The 21,688-nt window shown below is 40.0% G+C and overlaps 1 protein-coding gene across 1 annotated transcript in view; it reads right to left on the bottom strand.

Moving 5' to 3' along the window:
* SLC26A7 (solute carrier family 26 member 7) overlaps positions 1 to 19,908 on the bottom strand; it is a 113,887-nt gene extending 93,979 nt beyond the window's left edge. Inside the window, exons 1-2 of the mRNA XM_038579731.1 lie at positions 19,757 to 19,908; positions 19,296 to 19,612 (exon numbers count right to left, since the gene is read on the bottom strand). Coding sequence (XP_038435659.1) covers positions 19,296 to 19,488 — 193 coding nt within the window. The 5' untranslated portion in view covers positions 19,489 to 19,612; positions 19,757 to 19,908. The remainder of the gene's footprint in view (positions 1 to 19,295; positions 19,613 to 19,756) is intronic.
* Positions 19,909 to 21,688: the final 1,780 nt, after the last annotated feature.

The raw sequence follows: 21,688 nt of genomic DNA, 5'->3' as shown, positions 1-21,688 counted from the left end.
ATTTCCTTCAGGAAGTTCCTCCTCCCACCCAAAGAGCAAGGGCTGAGAAAGGGCAGTTGACCTCTGCCCCAAGCTCATGGCTCAGCCTGGCCAATCGGGGATTTGCATCCCCTTCACCAAAGCATCTGGTTTAGAGAAGGACATGGGATGTATGTATGTTTTGTGAAATTCCATTACATCTTTATTGGAATTCATTATTAAATGAATAATAATTACTTAAGAATGTATAGCTGACACTGTGTATTAAAATACCTTGTGTAGTAATTAAATATGGAAATGACCTGAGTTGTCGTCAATATGGAGACCATTAGATGAATTTTGGTATAACAGAACGATGGAATATTATCCAGCTATTAAAAAGAATGAGTTAGACCCATATCCATTCATCTGGAGACATGTCCATTATATATCGTTAGACATGACAAACAAGTTGTAGGCATGTATTTTCTATGTAGTATGTTGTGTAAAAATCCGAGGAAGAGGTTATACATCTTTTTCCACACCCTTGAAACTTTTTTCCCTTGTACATTAAGTTTATAAACCTATACAACTTACACATTTTTGATAGAGACTTTGGAAAGCAACCTTAACATTATCCTGAATGTTGGAGAAGTCATCAGTTTTGTTTTGTTTTTTCTTAATGGAAGCAAGGTGGTGATTTTTTTTTTTTCAAGGTGGTGATTTTTAAGTGATCACTCTGGCAGTTACGTGGAAGACACATACAATGGGTGGAAAGAGGAAGAGGTAGGGGGCTACCGCCAATATCCAGGTAGAGGAGTAGAGAAAGGAAGTACAGTTCCATCTAAGGAGGCATTACACACAGTCCAAAAAAAAAACAAAAATCAGTTCCTGGGCCCATGGCCTTATCACAGCGCACTTTCTTGCCAGAACATGTCACAGGGCCAAAGGTGACTGGATGTGAGGGGACGTGACAGGAAGTCCATATAAGAATGCGAACATCCTGGGCTAGGCCCGAAGAGCTGGGCAGGTTAGCCTAAGAAAGCTGAAGCAGCCAACACCCAAACTGAGGGAGTAAAGGAACTGTCAGATGCATAAGAAGAGAATTAGGAGAAAAGAGCGTTGAGCAGCCAAGGCCAACATCTGTGGCAATTCCATAGAAACAGCATACATGACAAAAAGAACAAAAGCACTCCTGGGGGCCAGTAAAAAAGATAAAGTTACAGCGTAAAATTAGCTACAAAGGTGAATATTTATTTACACTGAGAAATCACACTAAATTATAAATTCTAAAAAGCTGACAAACTCCATGATCGAATATCCATAAAAAATAATATATTATTTTTTTATCACAAACTGCCTGATTACAGCTCTATACTCCTTTTTCCCCTTATAATTTTAGGCTGGCTATTGTCTGAACACTTCTTCATCTGACAATGATTTTTGTAATTTTTCGTATAGAGAGAATGGAAAGATAAATTTGGCTTTCTTCTTGCACATCAGACATTTCTAACACATCATTTCAGGCGTTCTCGGCCTCGCCGGTCTCTCGTAGCTCTGCAGGGGCTGTCTGACTTCACGCAGTGCCATTTGACAGCTTCTCTTTTTCTCAGCCTGGTGCTTCTCTGTTGACACCTGCTCAGCGATTCTGTTACTGCCCAGACGCCCGCATGTCAGCTCAGAGGAGCACCCAAGGGGTGAGCCTTTGGCCGATGACAGAGTAAACTAGTGGACACATGTTTCCTCATTTCTCCCAACTGAAAGATCGTCTGGAGGTGCAGCTGAGACCTTGCTGGGGGCACAGCCCCCGTGGCAGAGCCATGGGACACCCTTGGAGGTAGGCAGCCCCATTTGGGGGATCCTCTGGCTCTCTCCCTCACAATCCCCCCCTCCTGCCCTCTGCCCTTGCATTCCCTAATCACAAAGTTGCACAGAATCTCTCTGACTCGGGCTCCAATTTTTGGGGAATCAGACTAAAGTAACCATCATGTATTTTTGGTTTTTTATCACTGATAGATTAGAAATTTTTATTTTAGCTGTGTAACTAATTACTAATATCACGTATAACTCAAACTGTCAAGTTGAGAAAGGCTCTTTTGAGATTCTTGATAGCTCTAAGATTTCAGGGCATTTTCAGTTTTCTTGTGCACAAACTTAAATATGATTTAACTAGTTTCTTAACAATGCCCTTGTTACACCACTGTCCAATTGCTTTTATTTGATCTCTGTCAGCGTCAGCCATTGGCGGCAACTTCCTTTTAGCCAGATTCCCCCCAAGCATCTGCAGCCATTCCAGGGCCACTGGACATAAGAGGCGCCAGCCAAAGGAAGCTGAGTTGGGAAGAGGCAGTTAATCAGCTTCTGTTAAAATATCTCACTTTGAGGATTTTACAAAAATACATGACCGTGTGAAGACAACTGACCTTGGAAGGGGCACAAGCAAATAGAGATGCAGCATTGAACAGAATGGATAGGAAGCACGGAAATACAAGCATGATGTGTTCTTTTTTTTTTTTTTTAAGATTTTATTTATTCATGAGAGACACAGAGAGGGGCAGAGACACAGGCAGAAGGAGAAGCAGGCTCCATGCAGGGAGCCCGACGTGGGACTCGATCCCGGGACTCCAGGATCACCTCCTGGGCCCAAGGCAGGTGCTCAACCGCTGAGCCACCCAGGGATCCCCATAATGTGGTCTGTATGTGAATTACCAAGGGCCATGGAGGACAATTAGTCAGCCCCCACTTGAGAGAAGTGTTCTGGGGGATGATGCCCTTGAGTGAGAGCGAGAGCTTTTAAGAAAGACAAACAGGTTGAGGGGATATCTTGTGACGTTTGGGAGAGTGGATTTTTATTCTCTAAGGAAGAGGGGTTCCTAAGGGTGCACTGGTAAAGGCTGGCCATGAGCTATCCCTGGAAGCACAAGCCAGGGAGGATGCCACACACTGTGTATCAGAGGAAGAAAAGGGCTGAAGGAGGAATGACCAAGAAAGAGTCTGATTTCCTGTCGTGATCAAGGACCACAGGAGCCAGAGGCAAGGGTCCAAGTGTCAACCCAAGTACACGCCACACATGCCATTTCTTTGTTTCTTCTTATGGTACTGCCTTCGGACTCCGAGACCCACTAATTAGGAAGAGAAAGAGACTGCAACAGTGGCCCCTGGGTTCCTGGGCTTGAAGTAGGTCCGTTTGAAAGACTTTCTCCGGGTCACTTCCATCCTCTAATATTCTTAATACTAGAGCTGTTGACCTTACTATATTCAAAACTGTAATTTTCAAGGGGTGGGGGGAAAAGAAGTAATCCCTTAGCTTTGGCGACATAATCACATAAATAAACGTCAGACCCTGGCATGTGAGATTATATCACTCTTCAGGCTGTGGTGGTTTAAATCACTTCAAAACTGGATTATGCGCCGGCACCATGCTCTGAAAGGGTTAATTCAGTACTTAAAGATAATCCAGCTACTTCCAGAAAGGATTCGTGAGCTCACCAGTTTCAAGTGGCTAAGTGTGTTAAGAGCAAACAGTGAGGCCCACATGAAAATGAGCAACTGTGGGTGCAGAGGGAAGGCACACGTAGCTAATCTCCGACTCCCAACCAAACTGGGGAGCCCTCGTCTACGCAGACCAGCGCATGCAGCCACGTCCAGCCTGGTTTTCCCTTCTCCCTAAGGCAGCCTCAGAGGCCGAGGCAGCTTGGCCACACAAACCGGATCAAAGCGATAATGATCCTCCTGTCTGCACAGCGCCATCCTCCAGCAATAGCCCCACGTTTACACGCAACGAGCTAAATGAGAATGATCACGAACCCACGGGATACAGAGAGTCATTAATATGGTCCTTCACCCGGTCGTGGACGTCAGCGCTGGCTCCCGGGCACTGAGACCCACACAGAATGATGCGGGGAGCCTAAAATGCTAATTTGGCTATTTGGCATCTCTTCCCATTCCCTTTTGGATTTGTTTCCATTTTTGTTTGTTTTTTGTTTTTTGTTTTTTTTTAGCTGGGTGGGCAAGGAAGGAAAGAGAAGTGGGAAAGAGACGGAATGTGTGCACGTTCATGCATAGAGCAGCTGCGGGTGTTCGGTGGCATCTGTCTAGCAGATAGATGGTATCCGTAGTAGCTGCAAGTAAGATGTGAGGCACGCATCCTGGCAAATTTGGGAGGGCACCCTCAACATTTTGTAGGATGCCTAGAATTTCTCTCACTTAATTGTTTTGGAAGATTTCAGGCAAAACTGATTTTTTCCATCTTCTCACCTTCCTTTTACCTTCAAGCAGCAGAGCTAAAACCTACACATAGGAAAACATCTGCCTCGAATGAAACATGTACTATGTGCCATGCACTTGAGATACATCGATTAACGACCCAGATAAAAATCTCCAGCCTCTCGGGAGCTTACATTCTCATGGGAAATAGATGATAGCGATACAGGCACGGAAATAACAGCATTTATTTATTAAACACTTCTTTTGTGCTCGGTTCTGTGCTGAGCATTTTATTTTCTCTCATTTAATCTCCAAAGTAACTCTATGTACTAGTGTTATTATTCCCCTTGTGCATATAGGAAGACTTACAGCAGCTAAAGAACTTGACCAAGTGATGTCGCTGGAATTCAAAATTGAGGTCTTTCTGATAGTTATTCTGTAAGTACTTAAACCTTTTGCTGTGCACCCAAATCCATTTTCAATTTCGTTAGAGATAGGAAGGAACCTGATGTATAAACTCTAAGGCTCTTGCCTGAACCAAACAATTATAGGTGCAGATTAGAGAATGATCAATATGGTCAAAGTTGAGAGAAGATAGAAAAATATGCGACCCATAGTCACAGAACGTTTTATTGGAAGGTAAGAATTGAAGGACGAGTTGAGGATAGTAAGAATTTTTTTCCACAACTTGCCCTCGGTCCTGAAGAGTCGTATCATTAAATATATTTTCCAGGGCTCTTGTCAAAGTTCACATTTTTGGTTTATTTTTTATGCCCTGGCAAGTCTATGTTTCATATGTACATTTTACCATGTCAACCACACTCTCCTTAGAACTCTGACCCCCTGGCTCCCAGAGCGCTGTGATGCTCAGGGACCACGTCTTCTCGAGAATTCCCTTTTGCTAGCTCCTTGGCCACTTAAATGTCAGTGTTCCCCAAAATTGCTTCCATTCTGATTTCTCTTTTTGTTCTACAAACAAATCATGAATTTTCCCATCGAACTCCATGGCTATAGTCTCTCCCGAATAGAATTTCTCCTAACTAGTCTTTCCTAACTATTCACTTGCCTCTGCCAAGTATGTAATATAAGCTGCTGCCAGAGTGATTATTCAGGAACACAAATCTTTGTCATATCCTGGCATCCCTCTAGATACACCAAGGCTCTCCATCATCTTGGAAAATAAAGCTCAAACACTTTGGCCATGTCCATTCAAGCCTTTTATGATCTGGGCCCTGCTACCCTTTCCAGATACAACTCCCACCAAACTGGGTTACTAATGAGTATTTAAACAAACTGTGTATTTTTATTCTTCTTACCCTCACATATGTTTTTCTCCTGTTTGTATTGCCCTTCATCTATGGACTACTTGGGAGACTATTATTTAGCCTTCAAGATGCAGTCAAAGTATAACTTCCTCTTGAAACTTTCCCTAAGAATAAACCTCAACCCCACTCTAGCAAGAGTTGATCATGCTATCAATGCTATTACCATACCCAATATATTCTTCATTTGTACTATTACCAAAATTATTATAATTATTTGCTTTTCTGTCTAGGTCTCCAATTAGATTGTGAGATCTATTGTTAAGGAAGATCTATTGTTAAGGAAGTAATAAATTACTTCCATTTATAAGTAAGCTATTATGTGTCAAGCAAAGTACTGGAATCCTTTTCTTTTTTTTTTTGTTTTTTTTGTTTTGTTTTTTGTTTTTTGTTTTTGGAATCCTTTTCATGAGGGCTCTGATAAAAACAGAAAGGGTCCTAAAAATGAACTGTTACATTTACCCAGATTTACCAGATACTCAATTTGCCCAGGATATGAGGAGAGAAACAAAGGGTCAAAGACAAAGAAAGGTACTGGTTATCAGGCGGATGAGGACATAAGCAAAGTCAAGTGGCCAAGAAACTGTAAATAGTTCAGGAAATAAGGTTAAGAAGCAGCTCATTGGGATCCCTGGGTGGCTCAGCGGTTTGGCACCTGCCTTTGGCCCAGGGCGCGATCCGGAGTCCCGGGATCCAGTCCCTGGAGCCTGCTTCTCCCTCCTCCTGTGTCTCTGCCTCTCTCTCTCTCTCTCTCTCTCTCTCATAAATAAATCTTTAAAAAAAAAAAAAAAAGAAGCAGCTCATTGCAGAGGTCAGTACCAACCCATGGGTATGGAAGGCAAACCACACTGGGCAGAGTATGACTGGGAGCATTAAGACTTCTGATAGGTTCTGACGCTCTTTCCCCTTGACACTCTACTGAAGTAAATGTGAACAGGAATTGCCCCACGGCATCTTTCAGTGTTTTTTCTGAGGACCAAGTTTCTATAACATCCGTCTAGACAAAACACTGGACCAGGGAGCAGCAGAGGGCAAGAACTTTCCTCCTACTTTACATTAACTGCTGGCTAATGCTTCTTCTTCTCACTGCCTCCCATGGGCTCAAGTCCTACCCACTGAAATATGAAGCCTGCTCATATACTGGGTAGAAAATTAGAAAAGACTTGGAGATCTGTCCATGCTGCTGGCTTCTTAGACCATAACTCACACCCTTCTTACCCCAGAATCTTGGACTCGGGTCCTAATTTGCTCCTGTATTTCACCTTAGCTTCTGCCACTTTATTCCCCAGGTTTACCTTTTGTGTCCTGCTCCCGTTGGTTGGCATCCAGGTGCTAAACTTTATACCCACCAGGATGAATTTGTATGTCTTAGTTAACCTTCCTGAACCTGACCTCAATTCGACCTCTCAAATATCTTGATTCTATCCCCCTCTCTCCAGTTACAGCTACAACCTCAGCTCAAGCGGTAGACCAGAAGTTCTCAGACCTTTTCTCCCCACCACCCTGTACCTCCCTCACCCAAGAGGAGGGCTGCTAATTGGAGAGGTCAAAGTTGAACACTCTGATGAGGACACATTTCTTTTTTTTTTTTTTTAATTTTAATTCCAGTATATTTAACATACAGTGTTACTTTCAGGTATACAACATAGTGATTCAACAACCTCCTACACTACTCAACATTTCATAGCGATAAGTGTACTCATAATTCAAGGACACATTTCTTGATGGGCACAGGTATATCCACACATGTACATTTTTCTCTCTATTTCTTAATCCATGCTGTTAATATAATAAAAAGACCAGGGCCTGGCTCAAGGTAAGCTCTGATATATCTTTCTCTTGCTATCTTTTCACAAGCACATTCAAACCTTAGCTTTACAAGAAAGAACACCTCTTTGATCTCAGGTCTAAGTTGTTTTTAGTACAATCCAGCTTAGCTTTTTTATTTTTTCTTTTTTTAACTTTTTTTTTGTTCAGCTTAGCTTTAAACACTAATGCAGCAGATAAAGTGGGACACTGGTTGCCATTCCCTAAATGTTACCTGTGTATATAGTTCCCTTGAGATCCTCTCTGGAGAAGGAATGATTAGCGGGACTTGATTTCTTAAAATGCCATTTCATATAATACCCTATGTCTATACCAACCAAGACTTGACCACTTTTTAAGACTGCCACTTGGGTCTCTATGTTGGTCCAGTTTTCACCACCGACTATTCATTTCACGTCATGTTATATGGATGGGCTTGTACTACTTTTCAGGTTCCTAAATAAAAACACAGAATTCTTTGGCAGCTGCCTCGGTTATACAACCTACTCACAGCCGAAAGTGGCTGAAACCAATACTCCACAAACTTTCATTAAGAAAATGTTCCCACCCTTACATACCCACACCAGATTGAGATCTTCAAGGCTGAATAACAAGATCATATTCTCATATACTTTGTACAAATTTCTGAGGAAGGAAAAATAATAAGGCCCTTGTGGGCTGGATTGTTGTCTTATACTTCTCTGTCTCTTTCCAAGAACATAGCAAAAGACTGTGTATTCTTTCAATTGAAATTTTTTCTATAGAAAAATGAATAAAGCACCCTAGGAAGACAGATTAGTATTCTTGAAAACAAAATAATTAGGTGGCAGTAGGTACTTCCAAGAACTACACATAAGAAATCAAACCCAAACTGTGTGGGTAGTGATGAAAGTTTATTTCCCTCTGGTAACTGGTTTGTGGTGGTCTTAGAATTGTTATTAGCAAACCACAGTATAATCAGCTGTCTGATTCACAGCATCAGTGGGTTCGGGGCTAAGCAATATTACAAGTGGGTCTCCCAGAGTAAATTTACATATATTCAAGAACCATAACTACATGCAAATAAAATTCCTACAGACACACATTCCCTAGGTTCACAGACAAAGATTGTTCACAGACAAATATCATTGGTTCTAATCGCTGGAGGGATTAAGGCAAATCACATCATTCTTTCATACCATAATACATGGTTTGTTATACAGGTGAGAGCTTCCAAGAGTAAAAATAAAAAATTACCATGACCAAGAAGCTTCAGGATCAACAGCCCTACAGGCTGATAACACAGAAACAGTATGGGACTGAAAGTTTCCATGGGGAGAATAGCCACCAAAAGGAGAGTGAACATAGGGAAATTCTGTCCTGTCATCTCAAATATGATTTTTTGCTGTCAGCAAACATTTGAGTACCTCCTAGGTGCCTCATACTTTGATAGGAGCTGAACGGGTTTCCTAGGAAAACCCTTCATTGCTGAAACCAGGATGGTTGATTACCCAGACTATAAATAGCCCCTGCCCTCAAGGAACTTACAACTCTAGAGAGAAATCAAAATATAAATCAAAAACAAATGCAATAGATAGTTAAGTAGATAAGTAAGAGTACTAGGAGAACAAAATAGAGGTATCAAGTGCTTTGTGAAAGCCTATAATTCTCAGTCCTAGCTGCTCATTTTACTTCACTTTTTAAAATTAGTATTAGTTGAGGAAGCTAAGGCCCAGAAAATTAAATGACTTGCCCTAAATTCCCCCAAATTCTAATTTAATTGGTCTAGGGTTTGAGCATTTTTTTTTTAATGTGCCAAAAGAGACTCTAATATGCAGCCAAGGTTAAGAACCACTGAGCTAAACCCAGCCCTGATATATGCTTAGATATAATCAGATGAAGATATAATCCATATAGAGTGAATCAGAAAGTGGCTGAAAGGAAAGATTATCCATTTAAGAAGAAGTAGTGTGCACAAATGTCCTGAGGCAAAATGAGTATGATCCTTTAGAACTCTAAGCAGTTCAGTGTGAATAAGGGTGAATCAGAAGAGATGTGGTTGGAACAGTGAGATCTAGATGTTGAAGGGCTTTGAAAAACATCTTCAGAAGTCCAGTGTTGTCTAATGTGAGAAAAGTTGGCTATCTATAGCCATAACTACCTTCTAAATCATCTTTGCTTTTATATTAGATATTTTGTTCTTTTGAATACTGTCATGAATTTGGACAATCATGGTATCCTTGAGCTGAGTCTGAGAACATCTTGCCCCAGATCTGAAGACGATGAATAACAAGAATGAAGTGGTACTGATGTAAAAGAAGAGGAAGTGTTGGGGAATATGATAAATTGGAAAGTCCATACCCACAGAAAAGGTACAGGCACCAATAAACTCCTAGTCTGCAGTTCCCATTTAGGAGTCATTTGCTTTTAGATGATTAGATTCATTATTATTTTGTAAAGATTTTATTTATTTATTCATGAGACACACGGAGGGGGAGGGGGCAGAGACACAGGCAGAGGGAGAAGCAGGCTCCATGCAGGGAGCCTGACGTGGGACTTGATCCGGGGTCTCCAGGATCAGGCCCTGGACGGAAGGCAGGGCTAAACTGATGAGCCACCGGGGCTGCCCAGATGATTAGATTTAAATGAAGAGGACAAACCTCTCAGCTTTAAAATGAAGTCTTCTGATATTTAAATGTTGGCTCCCAACATGATACAAATCAATAAAAACAAACCTGTGGTTTCAGTTCCAGGGGAAGCCTTTGGAGTTCCAGGGAGCCATGAGGGAAGGGATGAGAAGACAGTAGGGGAAATGAGAGAGAGAAATCAAATAGATGGTGTAAAGCAAGGATGTTATAGAGTGAAACACCAAAAAAGGTCCAAAAGCCATTAGCAGAGGTGTAGTTGAAGGAATTTAACACAAAGATCCCTATTATAAAAAAAAAAAAAAAAAGATCCCTACTATCTAACTCAAAAATTTTTTGTTGTAGTTTGAAATAAACAATAGAGAGACAAAATTATAAACAAGAAGACATTCCAACTGCCATGCAAGGAATGATGGTAGCTTTTAATTAAGATAAGAGCCTGGGCTCAGGAGTCAGAAAGACAAACATTGAAACAGTCTCTCTACTTTACAGAAATTCTATTACTTGACACTACAAGCAAACTAATTTGCTTTCCTTCATCTATAAAATATAGATAATAATAGTATCAAACTCTTAGGTTATTCTTAAGTTTGATTAATACAATACACAATGCATGTTGAGTACCATTTATGGCACATTTTAAGCATTCAGCAAATAACACAATATCTATTAAGTACAATAGTACAATATCTATTAATGCCATTAATATCAATGGTCACAAGGGCAACGGGCATCCGGTATACTAATGAAAGACATTAAGAGGGAATAATTTAGAGAACCTCCTCAATTGAATACAGTTGTTAAGGGGAAAAGACCATAAAGATCATTCCCAGACTTCTGGCATAGACAACTGGGTGGATGGTGGTGACTTGCAGTATAATGCAGAATATAGGATAAGAACTGATTTTGAGAGGGAACATGATGTGTCCAGTTGTAAGTATGTCCCTCAGAGACATTAAGATGGTGTTCAATGGGCAGCTGGATATTTATATCTAGTACAAAAAAAAAGAAAATTGAGCTAAAAATATATTTTTACAATTCACCAGCAGAAAAGTGGCAGTCACGGAAATGGATTAGCTTTTTTTTTTTTCCTTTTTTAAGATCTTATTTATTTATTCATGAGAGACACACAGAGAGAGGCAGAGACACAGGCAGAGGGAGAAGCAGTCTCCATGCGGGGAGCCTGATTCGGGACTCGATCCCAGGACCCCGGGGTCACTCCCTGAGCCAAAGGCAGCTGCTCAACCACTGAGCCACCCAAGTCCCCTGTAATGGATTAGCTCATGAGAAATAAAACAGAGAAAAAGATGATCAAGAACAAAGACTGGAGAAACAGGCTATTGTATTTTTTTATTTATAGAAATGGTGTGAAGCTGAGATGGACCTATGTTGCGGAGCTCATGGCCAACAGAGGGGAGCAGTCTTGCCTGGTGGGCAGACAATGCCAGTGGCAGAAAAGTTAGAGCTCCAGGTAGGCCCTCTTCTCTTGGACTCAGAATAGCAAAGGATAAACGTCTGCAGGGTTGCTCTGGGCAGGGGTGGTTGGGGTTAGAGATGGCATCTGCAGTGACAGACAAGAGCAGAGCTGAGATGAAGGGGAATAAACTGAGTGAAGATGAGTAAGCCTGGTTACAGACCCATGGCACTGTGTTTTTCACTTTTATTGCCCCCTCATCTTTAGTAAAGTCTCATCCAAACATCTGATCTGTGTGATCCCTCTGCCACATGGTAAAAGCTATTATTCCTTGATGCTCAGTCCAGGGTTAAAGCACATGTCCCCTCCCTCTCGCATTTGAAGCAAGTCTAACAGAGGGCAGTGAAAAGCTCTCAAGAAGAGAGCAGGAGCCCTGGTACGGGAAAATCTTCCCAGTAGCAGAACCCTCTTTTGCTCTCAACCAGACTCTCTGGGTTTTATTTCCTCAAGCAAGGTGACATGTTATCATAGGAAGGGACATTTGAGGGCGTGATGTGAAGGGAGGCCAGTGCATTCTTGTCACCCACAGTCAGCCCCCCCTCCCCCACTCAGGTTATATCTGTCATAGTTGAACAGAACTGGGGAACAGAAGGCAGTGAGGGGTGGGTATGGAGCCTGGTTGATGCAGATCTGAAGCCCTCTTCAGCTGTACTAGAATTGGGGCATATCACCTAGTGGTCTGAGCCTCAAACTCCTCTTCTCACAAAAATATATTTAAAAAGTACAGTGGGACTTCTCTCACTGGGTTCTGTAGAATTAGAAAAAAAAATTGCATAATACATTTAAATTGTAAGCAGCACTCAAATGTGTAGTTAAGGTGATTAGAAGCAGCCTAACTTAAACCTAATTAAGCAATTAAAAAATGTGTTTGCACATGCAAGTAAAAAGTTGAGGGTGTGCTAGCTGTCATCAGGACTGTTCTATGCTCTTTGCTGGGTTGGCTTCCTTTTCAGGCTGTGGAGGCCCTGGGAAGCTACAGAGAGGCACAATATCCTCACTCCCAGCAGTCCCAATACAAAGGTATCTCTTCTTGAAAGATCCACACATACCCCGGGATCCAGATTGATTGAATCACTCAGGTCATTTGTATTACCATTACCATTTTAAAGCAAAAAAAGAATGACTGACTTGTTGCATATTAAATCCATGGCCTTGTGCCTACGTGACAGATCTCATCCCTGAACCAGTCACAGGCCTGATGTATGGGATTGTACCAACCACCAAGACCTGAGCCACAAGCCCTTCCCCTAGATGAATCACTATGTCTGTATGTCTGTATCCAGTTCTCAACACTGTTGCCCAACAGAGAATCTGGAACAACTTAAAGGAAAAAAAAAAAAAACATAATGCCTCGATGTCTGGGAGCCCCTCCCAGAAGTCTGAGAATTGCTTGATAATGGGGCCCAGGCATCAGTATTCTTTTAAGCCCTAAGGTGGTTCCAATGGATCTGCAAGATTGAGAATCTGGTTGAGGAGGACTTGGCCCATTAATTAGCCTAGACTCCATCACTGGAGCCAAAATTACAACCTCATATATACATATACTAAACCACATATACTAAAGATGGATATAGTCACTAACAGAAGTAAGGATGCCTCCTCGCTGGCAAAAATAGAAGTCTACTCATATGTAGGCCACACACTTTATCCTCTTACTCACTGGCAATCTATTTTGTTGCAAACCTTGCTAAGATCTGACACCCCAAAAAAGAAGGTCATGATTCTTCCATGTGAACAACTCTAAATATCATAAAGGGCATTCCTCTAAGTGCAGAAGGACATAAATGGCCCTTTGATGGACAGATCATCATCTTTCTATATTTAAGAAAAAGAAAAAAGAAACCAGAAATGTCGAATGAAGCCTGGAGTTACAGTGTGAAGATGGGTCATGGGATAAAGGGAAATGGAGGAGAAGAGCTGGCAAAGAGTTACTAGCTTGTGGGCATATTTGTTTAAGGGTTGAGCCAAGTATACTTTAGACTCACTTAGCAATATTTTGCTGCCCTGGTTCCTGGAGAAAAGTTACTAGCAGGAAGAAAGAGTCTAAGGGGGGTTAGGTTAGAGATTCGTAGCTAATGCTGGGATTCTGAGCTCTCAAGGCTGAGACCACGCAGGGGAAACTTCCCAGACAATCCTTTCATCTTCCCAAGGCAGTATGCTTCAGGAATTCCCACTTATTGTCCCACATGTCACTAAGCTGCCCTCAGGAGTGCAGCGAAGCTCAGCTTCCACACACATGTCTTGCTGCCAGTAATGCCACACATTCTGCATAATTATAAGGAATATCCATCTTTTGTCTGCGGCTCAAAACACTGTGGTTTGAACATCAGGCGACCCTATGGCAGCATAAAATTTTCATGGTTTGGGAACACAATTTCTAGGTGATCCCTTGGAATGCAAGGCAAAACATTCTCATATTCCTTCTCAGTGGATTAGCTTCTTACATGGCAAGTCATGCATTTTAGGTCTCCGCCCTGTCTCAGCACTTGAGTTTTCAGGTTGGAAACAGAGAAATTACTTCCCCCAAGTGCTTATTCGGGCTAGAATGTGGAACCAAATACCCTAGAGACCAGAGTCTTATGCTGCTTAGCTGGGCCCACCATGTTTGTGACATGTTTTAAAATCAATGATTTTCTCTATAACATTTGGTCCTACAAACCGTCAGCTAAAGGCTACTGCGGTAGATACAAACTCTAATGGCTTGTACCTGAAGGTAGTGATAAGAGCTTCCAGATTTATTAAATATTTTTTAAATACAAATTGTTCCTAAGAAATATTTGAACGTGCTCAAAGAGGGTCTAAGGATTTCTCTTCCTTTGAAATGAGGACACCCATACTTTTACTTATTTACCTTGGGCAGGTGCAATCTTCCCTTTTAGCAGTCAGCAAAGCCTATGTATACCTTCCCAGAATACTTTAAAAAAAAAAAGTAACAGAAAATACAAAGGATTATAAAGAAATGAGGTCTATTGGAATACATTAATCCAGGTACATGGATTAGGAAAGGTGCTGTGGATCTAAATTAAGAACGCAATCTTAATGTAATATCTCTGTAAAGGTTTTATTGAGTGGTGAGCTTGAGGCATTTTGATAAAACATATTAGAAAATGTTTTGGCAGAGGAAAAAAATTCAGACATTCAGAGTCCTGGGCAGGTAACAGGAATACTAGCAGGAAGGGTGGCGATGCACAGGTGAGTGATGAAGAGTGTAGCAAAATGCAAAGTGCATGTCGTGTCTAAAGGAGGGGGAGAGCCTCAATGAAGTCCAGCAGATTTGTGCCTAATGGGAATGTGAGCCCCGTATAGCCATGTATTCCCCTTTTACAAGAGGAGCCAGGCATCTGGATTAATATGAACTATTCATATTTGTGGATGTTGGCTGAAGAAAAAAAAACAACACTGTTTTGGAACAAAGGAAATACACCTTTTAACAGATTTGTCTGGAGGGCTGCAAGTTTGAAACCTCAGGAAAGTAAGGGGAATTGGAAGAAATTAACGACTCATATTTCTAATGTGTTTTTTTACTATTAGTATCTCCGTTGCGTTTATTCTGAAAATGTAAGAACTTAAATTTATTTTCCTTCCCTGAGTGACAACATGCAACTCTGGAACAATCAGAGGTTGCAGGAGCTGAACTGTTTTTAATCCTTCTAACAGATATTTATTGAAAACAAAATTCTAGGGATCCTTGGGTGGCTCAGTGGTTGAGTGTCTGCCTTCAGCCCAGGGCATGATCCTGGAGACCCGGGATTGAGTCCCACGTCAGGCTCCCTGCATGGAGTCTGCTTCTTCCTCTGCCTGTGTCTCTGCCTCTCTTTCTCTCTCTTTCCCTCTCTCTCTCTCTCTCTGTGTGTCTCTCATGAATAAATAAATAAAGTCCTTTTAAAAAAATTCTGTGCAATAGGCAATATACAAGTTGGTAATAATATAAAGATTAGAACATTATCTTTGTTTCCAGAGCCTACACACCAGTGTGGAAAGGGTTGTATCGAAATATTATAATACAATCTGTTAAGGCCTATCATAAGATACATAAAAAGTACAGAGGGAGTGGGAGGGAGAAAACATACCTCTTCCCAGGAGATTGAGAGGGATTCTCAGAGGAGAGATCTCTTTGATAAAACCTTAGTATCAAGGGGCTCAGATTATTAATAATCTAATAAATTATTCTAAAGAACTGGGCTTTTATCCTGAAGGAAAGAGAGGATTGAGGATTTTTGAACAGAGAAGTGATACGTTCAGATTTTTACAATCATTCTAACTGCAGTATAGAATATGGCCTACAGGAGGAGACAGTAGAGAAGGAAGGCCCACAAAACGATGACTGCAGTAGTTCAGACAGTGAACTATGGCTGCAGCAGGAGGCATGAGGAAGACTACCTGGTTGGAAAGATAATCAGGGACTGGAAATAGAAGAGCCTAGTGGCTGACTGTGAGCTAGTGGGATAAGTAACACAAGACAGGGAAGGGTTGGAAATAACTTTTGGGACCCCCTAAGACACAGTCTAGTACAAGATGAGAGCATAGTCCCCGGAGCCACACTACTTGAGTGCACATCCTAACTCTTCCACTCATTTGCTGTGTGACTCTAAGCAAGAGATTTATTCTCTCTGAGACTCAGCTTTGCATAATATAACGTCAAATATTCTTACAACAGTGTTCACATTGATGCCTGAAAATTACTCTTATTATTAATTATTATAATTCTGGTTAGGATGGTGGTGCTATTCAGTTTGTTTGTTTTAGAAGACTAAATGTTGCATCTGAAGTGCTTTTAGAAGTTTCCACAATTGAATATGTGGATCTAGGGTTTAGAAGAAAGTTCCATCTGCAGGATGATGGTAGTTAGAACCTCTTATCCTGACTTAATGGCCTAAGGCATTCTTAGAGAAGAAGGCCAGGGTTTGAGTCTCCAGGACACCAATGCTTAATGGGCAGATAGGGTAGGAGGCAAAATCTGCAGAGCATGAGAAAGCTAGAGAGGTAGTAAGAGAAAAATGAAAGAGCAATGTCTCAAAACCAAGAGAAGAAAGTTTTAGAAGGGATATAGTCAATACAGAAAATGCCATAAATGGGTTAAATATGACGATAACTGACAATGATCCATATTTAACAAATGGGAAATCTTTAATAAAGGGACTTAAAAGACATAATTTAAAATGTCTGACATATAGAATACATTCAAAGGTCAGTTTCCATTATTCTTCTTAATTTTAAATGCATTTCTAGAGAGAGAAGAATGAAAAACTACTGGGTTGAACCATATAACTTTCCATATTTATAGGTAAAAAAAAATGTTGAATTCAACAATTTCATATAATTCAACTATGCTGAGTAACTGGAAAGCTGCTTCAAAGCCCATTAGAGGGGATCCCTGGGTGGTTCAGTGGTTTAGCGCCTGCCTTCGGCTCAGGGCATGATCCTGTATTCCCAGGGTCAAGTCCCACATTAGGCTCCCTGCATGGAGCCTGCTTCTCCCTCTGCCTGTGTCTCTGCCTCTCTCCCTGTTCTGTGTCTGTCATGAATAAATAAAATTAAAAAAAATAAAACCTCAGTAGAATGAAAGCAGGTATTTGTTTCTATTGTGTTATGATGCAAAAATTAAAAAAATACCCTTTACTTCTGATTTTCCTAAAGAAATAGAGCTGATAATGATTGCATATTCACATAAATAGAAGCTAATGATATCTCAATACCATTCTTATTCTATATTCTATGGTAGTCATTTCTCTCATCACTCACCTTTGAGTCTAAAAACTCCAGGGATGAAACTTAAATGCAAAAATAATTTGAAGGGAAGACTATTCATACCTGTCCCAAGAAGTATCTTCTATTACAAATAACGTTGGTATAATGAAAAAGTCTAGTTATCTTGGCAGTGCAGTGCATAAAGCATAAAATGTTAAAAGTGTTGGCTTTGGAATCAAGTCCTAACTCTACCACTTATCAGGTATGAGGTCCCAGGAAAATTGCTTGTTTTTCTAAACCTCCATTTTCTCATACGGAAAATAGAGAAGAGACTGCTGTCTCTTGGGATTTTGTTAGGAAAGAGGAAGATAATTAATAGAGGGGTGTAGCAAGCACAGTGCTCTTTATAACAATGGTAATTTATTTTTTATCTCTCCATAGTGGGTGAGCCTGAGAAAATTTGAGAGAAATGTCTTTAAAGGAATAGGTACTTTTAGGGGATTAGTCTTTCATACATCAACGAAAACCCTGAAATTCATGTAGCCTTGTCCAATCACTGGTAGTTTTCCAAGAGAATCATCAGCCAGATCCAAAACTCCAAGAAACAGGGCTGAGTAAGCTTTGTGCTTCTCCTCAGTCAGGGGCTGGCCAATGTGTTTCTTTGTAACCAATGAAATATATGACTCATAAAACAAAATCCCTCAAAATCTACATCCAAATGAAAGCCATACAGTTAACTACCAAGGACTTGTACGTAACACTATTACTAAGGGTGTATCACAGGCATCTTTATCACATCCCCAAATTTCTCTATTAGGTTAATATTTTACAGAAATGAGACAACAAACTATTTTAAAAATATTTTTTTCTTTCACTTTACATACATTAAATTAAAGCAAAAATAAATTTATAAAATATACTGAAATTATCTGGTGAAAAAGCCCTTGGACGTCAATCACTAAGATTCAAGGTACATAGTAGGGTCTCATTTTGAATTTAAAATTGAATAAAAACAAGGCTGAAAATGCCCTAATCTGTTATTTACTTCGCACTTTTATTAATGATTACCATGCTTCACTATTGGCAAAATGGTCATTAAAAATGTAATGTAAGACTATTCAGGGAACTAGAATCCCATAAAGTATGATAGTATTATGGATCTTAAAGTAAAGCCACCAGTGCAGATGTTCCTAATCATACTAAAAACACAAATACACAAACCAGTTTGTTCCAGCTACAGAATAATTCAATTAAAAGAGTGCTTATAATTTAACAGTATGAATAATAGTTCAAGCCAGGGATGTAGTGAAGCTACAAGGAAATATAAATCGACAGTCTATGCCAAGGAAAGTGTTCCAAATGCTCAATATTGAGAAATTAGTTCTTTTCCTTGCTACAGGTAGGAAATTACTACTTGAATTAGCAAAAAAAAAAAAAAAACCCACTAATAATAAAACAACAAATACACCTTTAAGGAAAACGCACGCGCACGCACACACACTCGCACACACACCTATTAGTTAACTTACAGCTTTCACCAAGAGAAGCACCTATCTAAATCCAGGATATCATTTAGAATCTGCTTTGGGAAAGTTAAACTCAGACTTCTCACCAGTTTAAGTTTCTTATTGAGAAATAAATACAGTACGTAACGTGATACAGAATTAAATCAGCATGCACAGTAAAACATAAGCTCTAAGGACATACAGGATTCTCTTTGCAAATAATGATCTTGGCAAGGAGCCTCCTTTATGTACAGAAAGCTCTGTTCCTTGCTTATAGCAACTCTCAAGGCTACAACAGGTAATTGTGTGCTGCTAATCAGGTTTACAAACGATATGTGCACGCCAGGAGATATTTTATAGCTTGATTCCGTGAAAGAAAGAAACTATATCAGTAAGGTCAAGCTATAAAAACTCATTCTCGCACCCTTACTGATCTTTTACTCTCACATAGTATGAATTTTAACATTGCAAATACGTAATAATGCCTTTCAAAAACTGGTTCAGTGCCTAATAGCTTCCAAAAATAGCAAAAACAAAACCAGACAATTAGGAAAGCCTTTGTATACAGATATTCAATTGTTCTTATTTCTCCAGAAAAATGAACTATCCATTTCACTAGCTAAATTATAGATCTTGGGTCATAATACACTTCCAAGAAAGCAAAGTGACATCCATTCTGCATAAAACAGGAAAATCAAATGCAGTACATTACCTTGCGTCACCTGTTGAACTGCCAACATTATTCCAGACATGGTGTCTGGAAGCAAGTTTTCTTTGAGATTGTAATGCGGTGCCCATTCCAGGATAGGTAGGCGCCTTCTACACCACTGTTTAAAGTCTTCGCAATGGGGGGTATGCATCTTGCTCCACAGCATGCCTTTCTTTTTCCTCTTTGCCCCTGTCATTTTTCAGATTACCTCTTGTAGAAGTAAACTTCTTTGGACAAGGCAAAAAAAAAAAAAAAAATCGTTGCAGAACACCTCCTTTCAATGCCAGGCTCCAATTCGTCTGTGGTTTTCAATGTCAAAGCTATCCAGAAAATAAATCAATAAAAGAGAGAGAGAAAGAGAGAGGGGGAGAGAGATTAACAGAAGCACTTAAATACATGCAGCCAGGCTCTATCTCTTATTATGGTGAAGCTAATTATTCTAGATAAAAGGGATAGATTAAAACCTTGACTCCTTATCTGAACAAGACGGGGAAATGGTTCCTGTTAGTGTAATATTTTTCTGATCTTGGAAAAGTAATGGGTTCAGTGTTAAGCTGGTCTAGAGCTCTTTCGCCAGTAATTCCCCTTATATTCACTGTAGTCTTATGTTTTTGGCTCCAATCCCAATGGCTAATGAGGTAGTTCTGGGCGTGTGTTGGAAGTGGGCTGGGTTATGCTAATGAAACCAGGAAGCTAGTCCAGTCTCTCCCCCACAAGCTGTGCAAAAACACAACACTGCCAGAGGGGTCTATCGCGCAAAATATATTCAGACAACCTAGCCTGACTTTTTTGAGGAAGTATATATATTTTCAATATATCAGATGACTGCCAGTTCTACAAAATTCAGAAAAAAAGAGGAGGGTATTGCTAAATATCCTTATCTTTTTTATTCCCTGGGAGATGAGCTTTTCATTCATACAGAAACATTCAGACAGGCACTGCCCAGAGAACGGAATAGCCAGTTTTCGTAAACAAACTGAAATTTCACCTCATGGGCTGAGAAAATAAGCATTGCTGCAAATAAATATTTGTGCCAACAGCTCTTCCCTGTCTCTGAAATTGTTCATTCAGTGTTCTCTATTTCTCCAAATCACATAACTCTCACATTCATGCTACTGTAACTGGAATTTCTCAAGGAATAATATATGGTTCAAACTATTATTGAAAGGGTCCCCAAATTTTTTTTGGCACTGCCCTCTTTTCACACAACCTTTGGGATATTTCTCTTTCTTAGATAGGGTGTTACAGTTTATAATAGAACAGACAGGCTGTCAAGGATTTTTATTTTATGATTGTTTCCCCCTGCCCCAGAAGAAAAACTCTGCATTTATGAGCTGTGCCATTGGAATTAAACCAAAAAGCCAATATATTAACTAAAATTGTGAAGCCAAGAAAAAGAATATCATGTATAAGTTTGCTGCAGCCCTTTAATACCTATTTATCCAGAGAGTAGAAATCTGGTTTCTGAAAGCCTTCAGAATAACAAAGTATTGGAGCCCTTGGCTATGTGTCCAAGGTCCTCTGCTGTACCTTTTCCCATTGCTTTTAAATTAAGGTGGAGAGCTATTCTCTCAGCTTTCCAAAGATGACATGGTTTTATATCTGTGCAAAAATAACTTTCTTTATGGATCCAACGCATCTTAAATATTATAGGGCTGCAGGTATGCTTCGTTTGTATGTACAGGACAGAATTTGCTTTGCATTTTTCCAATTGTTTACATTGTGTTAAATTTACAAACTTTTCCTCAGTTTAGGTTTTGAGTCCTTTAAGAGACTGAGTCATAGTACTTTAAGCCTATTCATTGGTATGAAAGGTAAAACCCCCAGAGAAGTAAATCCACTCTTAACAGTGATGCTACATTGCTTTTCTTTTCTTTTTTTTAAGATTTATTTATTTATTTATTTATTTATTTATTTATTTATTTACTTATTTATTTATGATAGACAGAGAGAGAGAGAGAGAGAGAGGCAGAGAAACACGCAGAGGGAGAAGCAGGCTCCATGCCAGGAACCCAATGTGGGACTCGATCCCAGGACTCCAGGATCGCGCCCTGGGCCAAAGGCAGGCGCTAAACCACTGAGCCACCCAGAGATCCCCTACATTGCTTTTCTTTCACAAACAGCTATCTTTCGCTTTGTTTTGTCCTACTACATTCAGTATATAAAGAAATATATATGTATGCAAGTATTATTGCTATAATCAAAATTAACACTAAAGATATGTTTTTCAAAACATACCTAGATCATAAATTTGAATCTATACTGACAAAATTAAAAAAAAAAAAAAAGCTTGACTGAAATCACCAAGCAACAGTTTTGATTTGTGTAATTTAAATTTTTTTTTTTAAACTTTTGCATTACATGTTAGTAACAAAGAATTCACATGAGCGGACTCT

Source organism: Canis lupus, chromosome 29 (genome assembly GCF_011100685.1).
Source record: "Canis lupus familiaris isolate Mischka breed German Shepherd chromosome 29, alternate assembly UU_Cfam_GSD_1.0, whole genome shotgun sequence".
NCBI lineage: Eukaryota > Metazoa > Chordata > Mammalia > Carnivora > Canidae > Canis > Canis lupus.
This window is presented reverse-complemented; position numbering and strand designations above follow the sequence as displayed.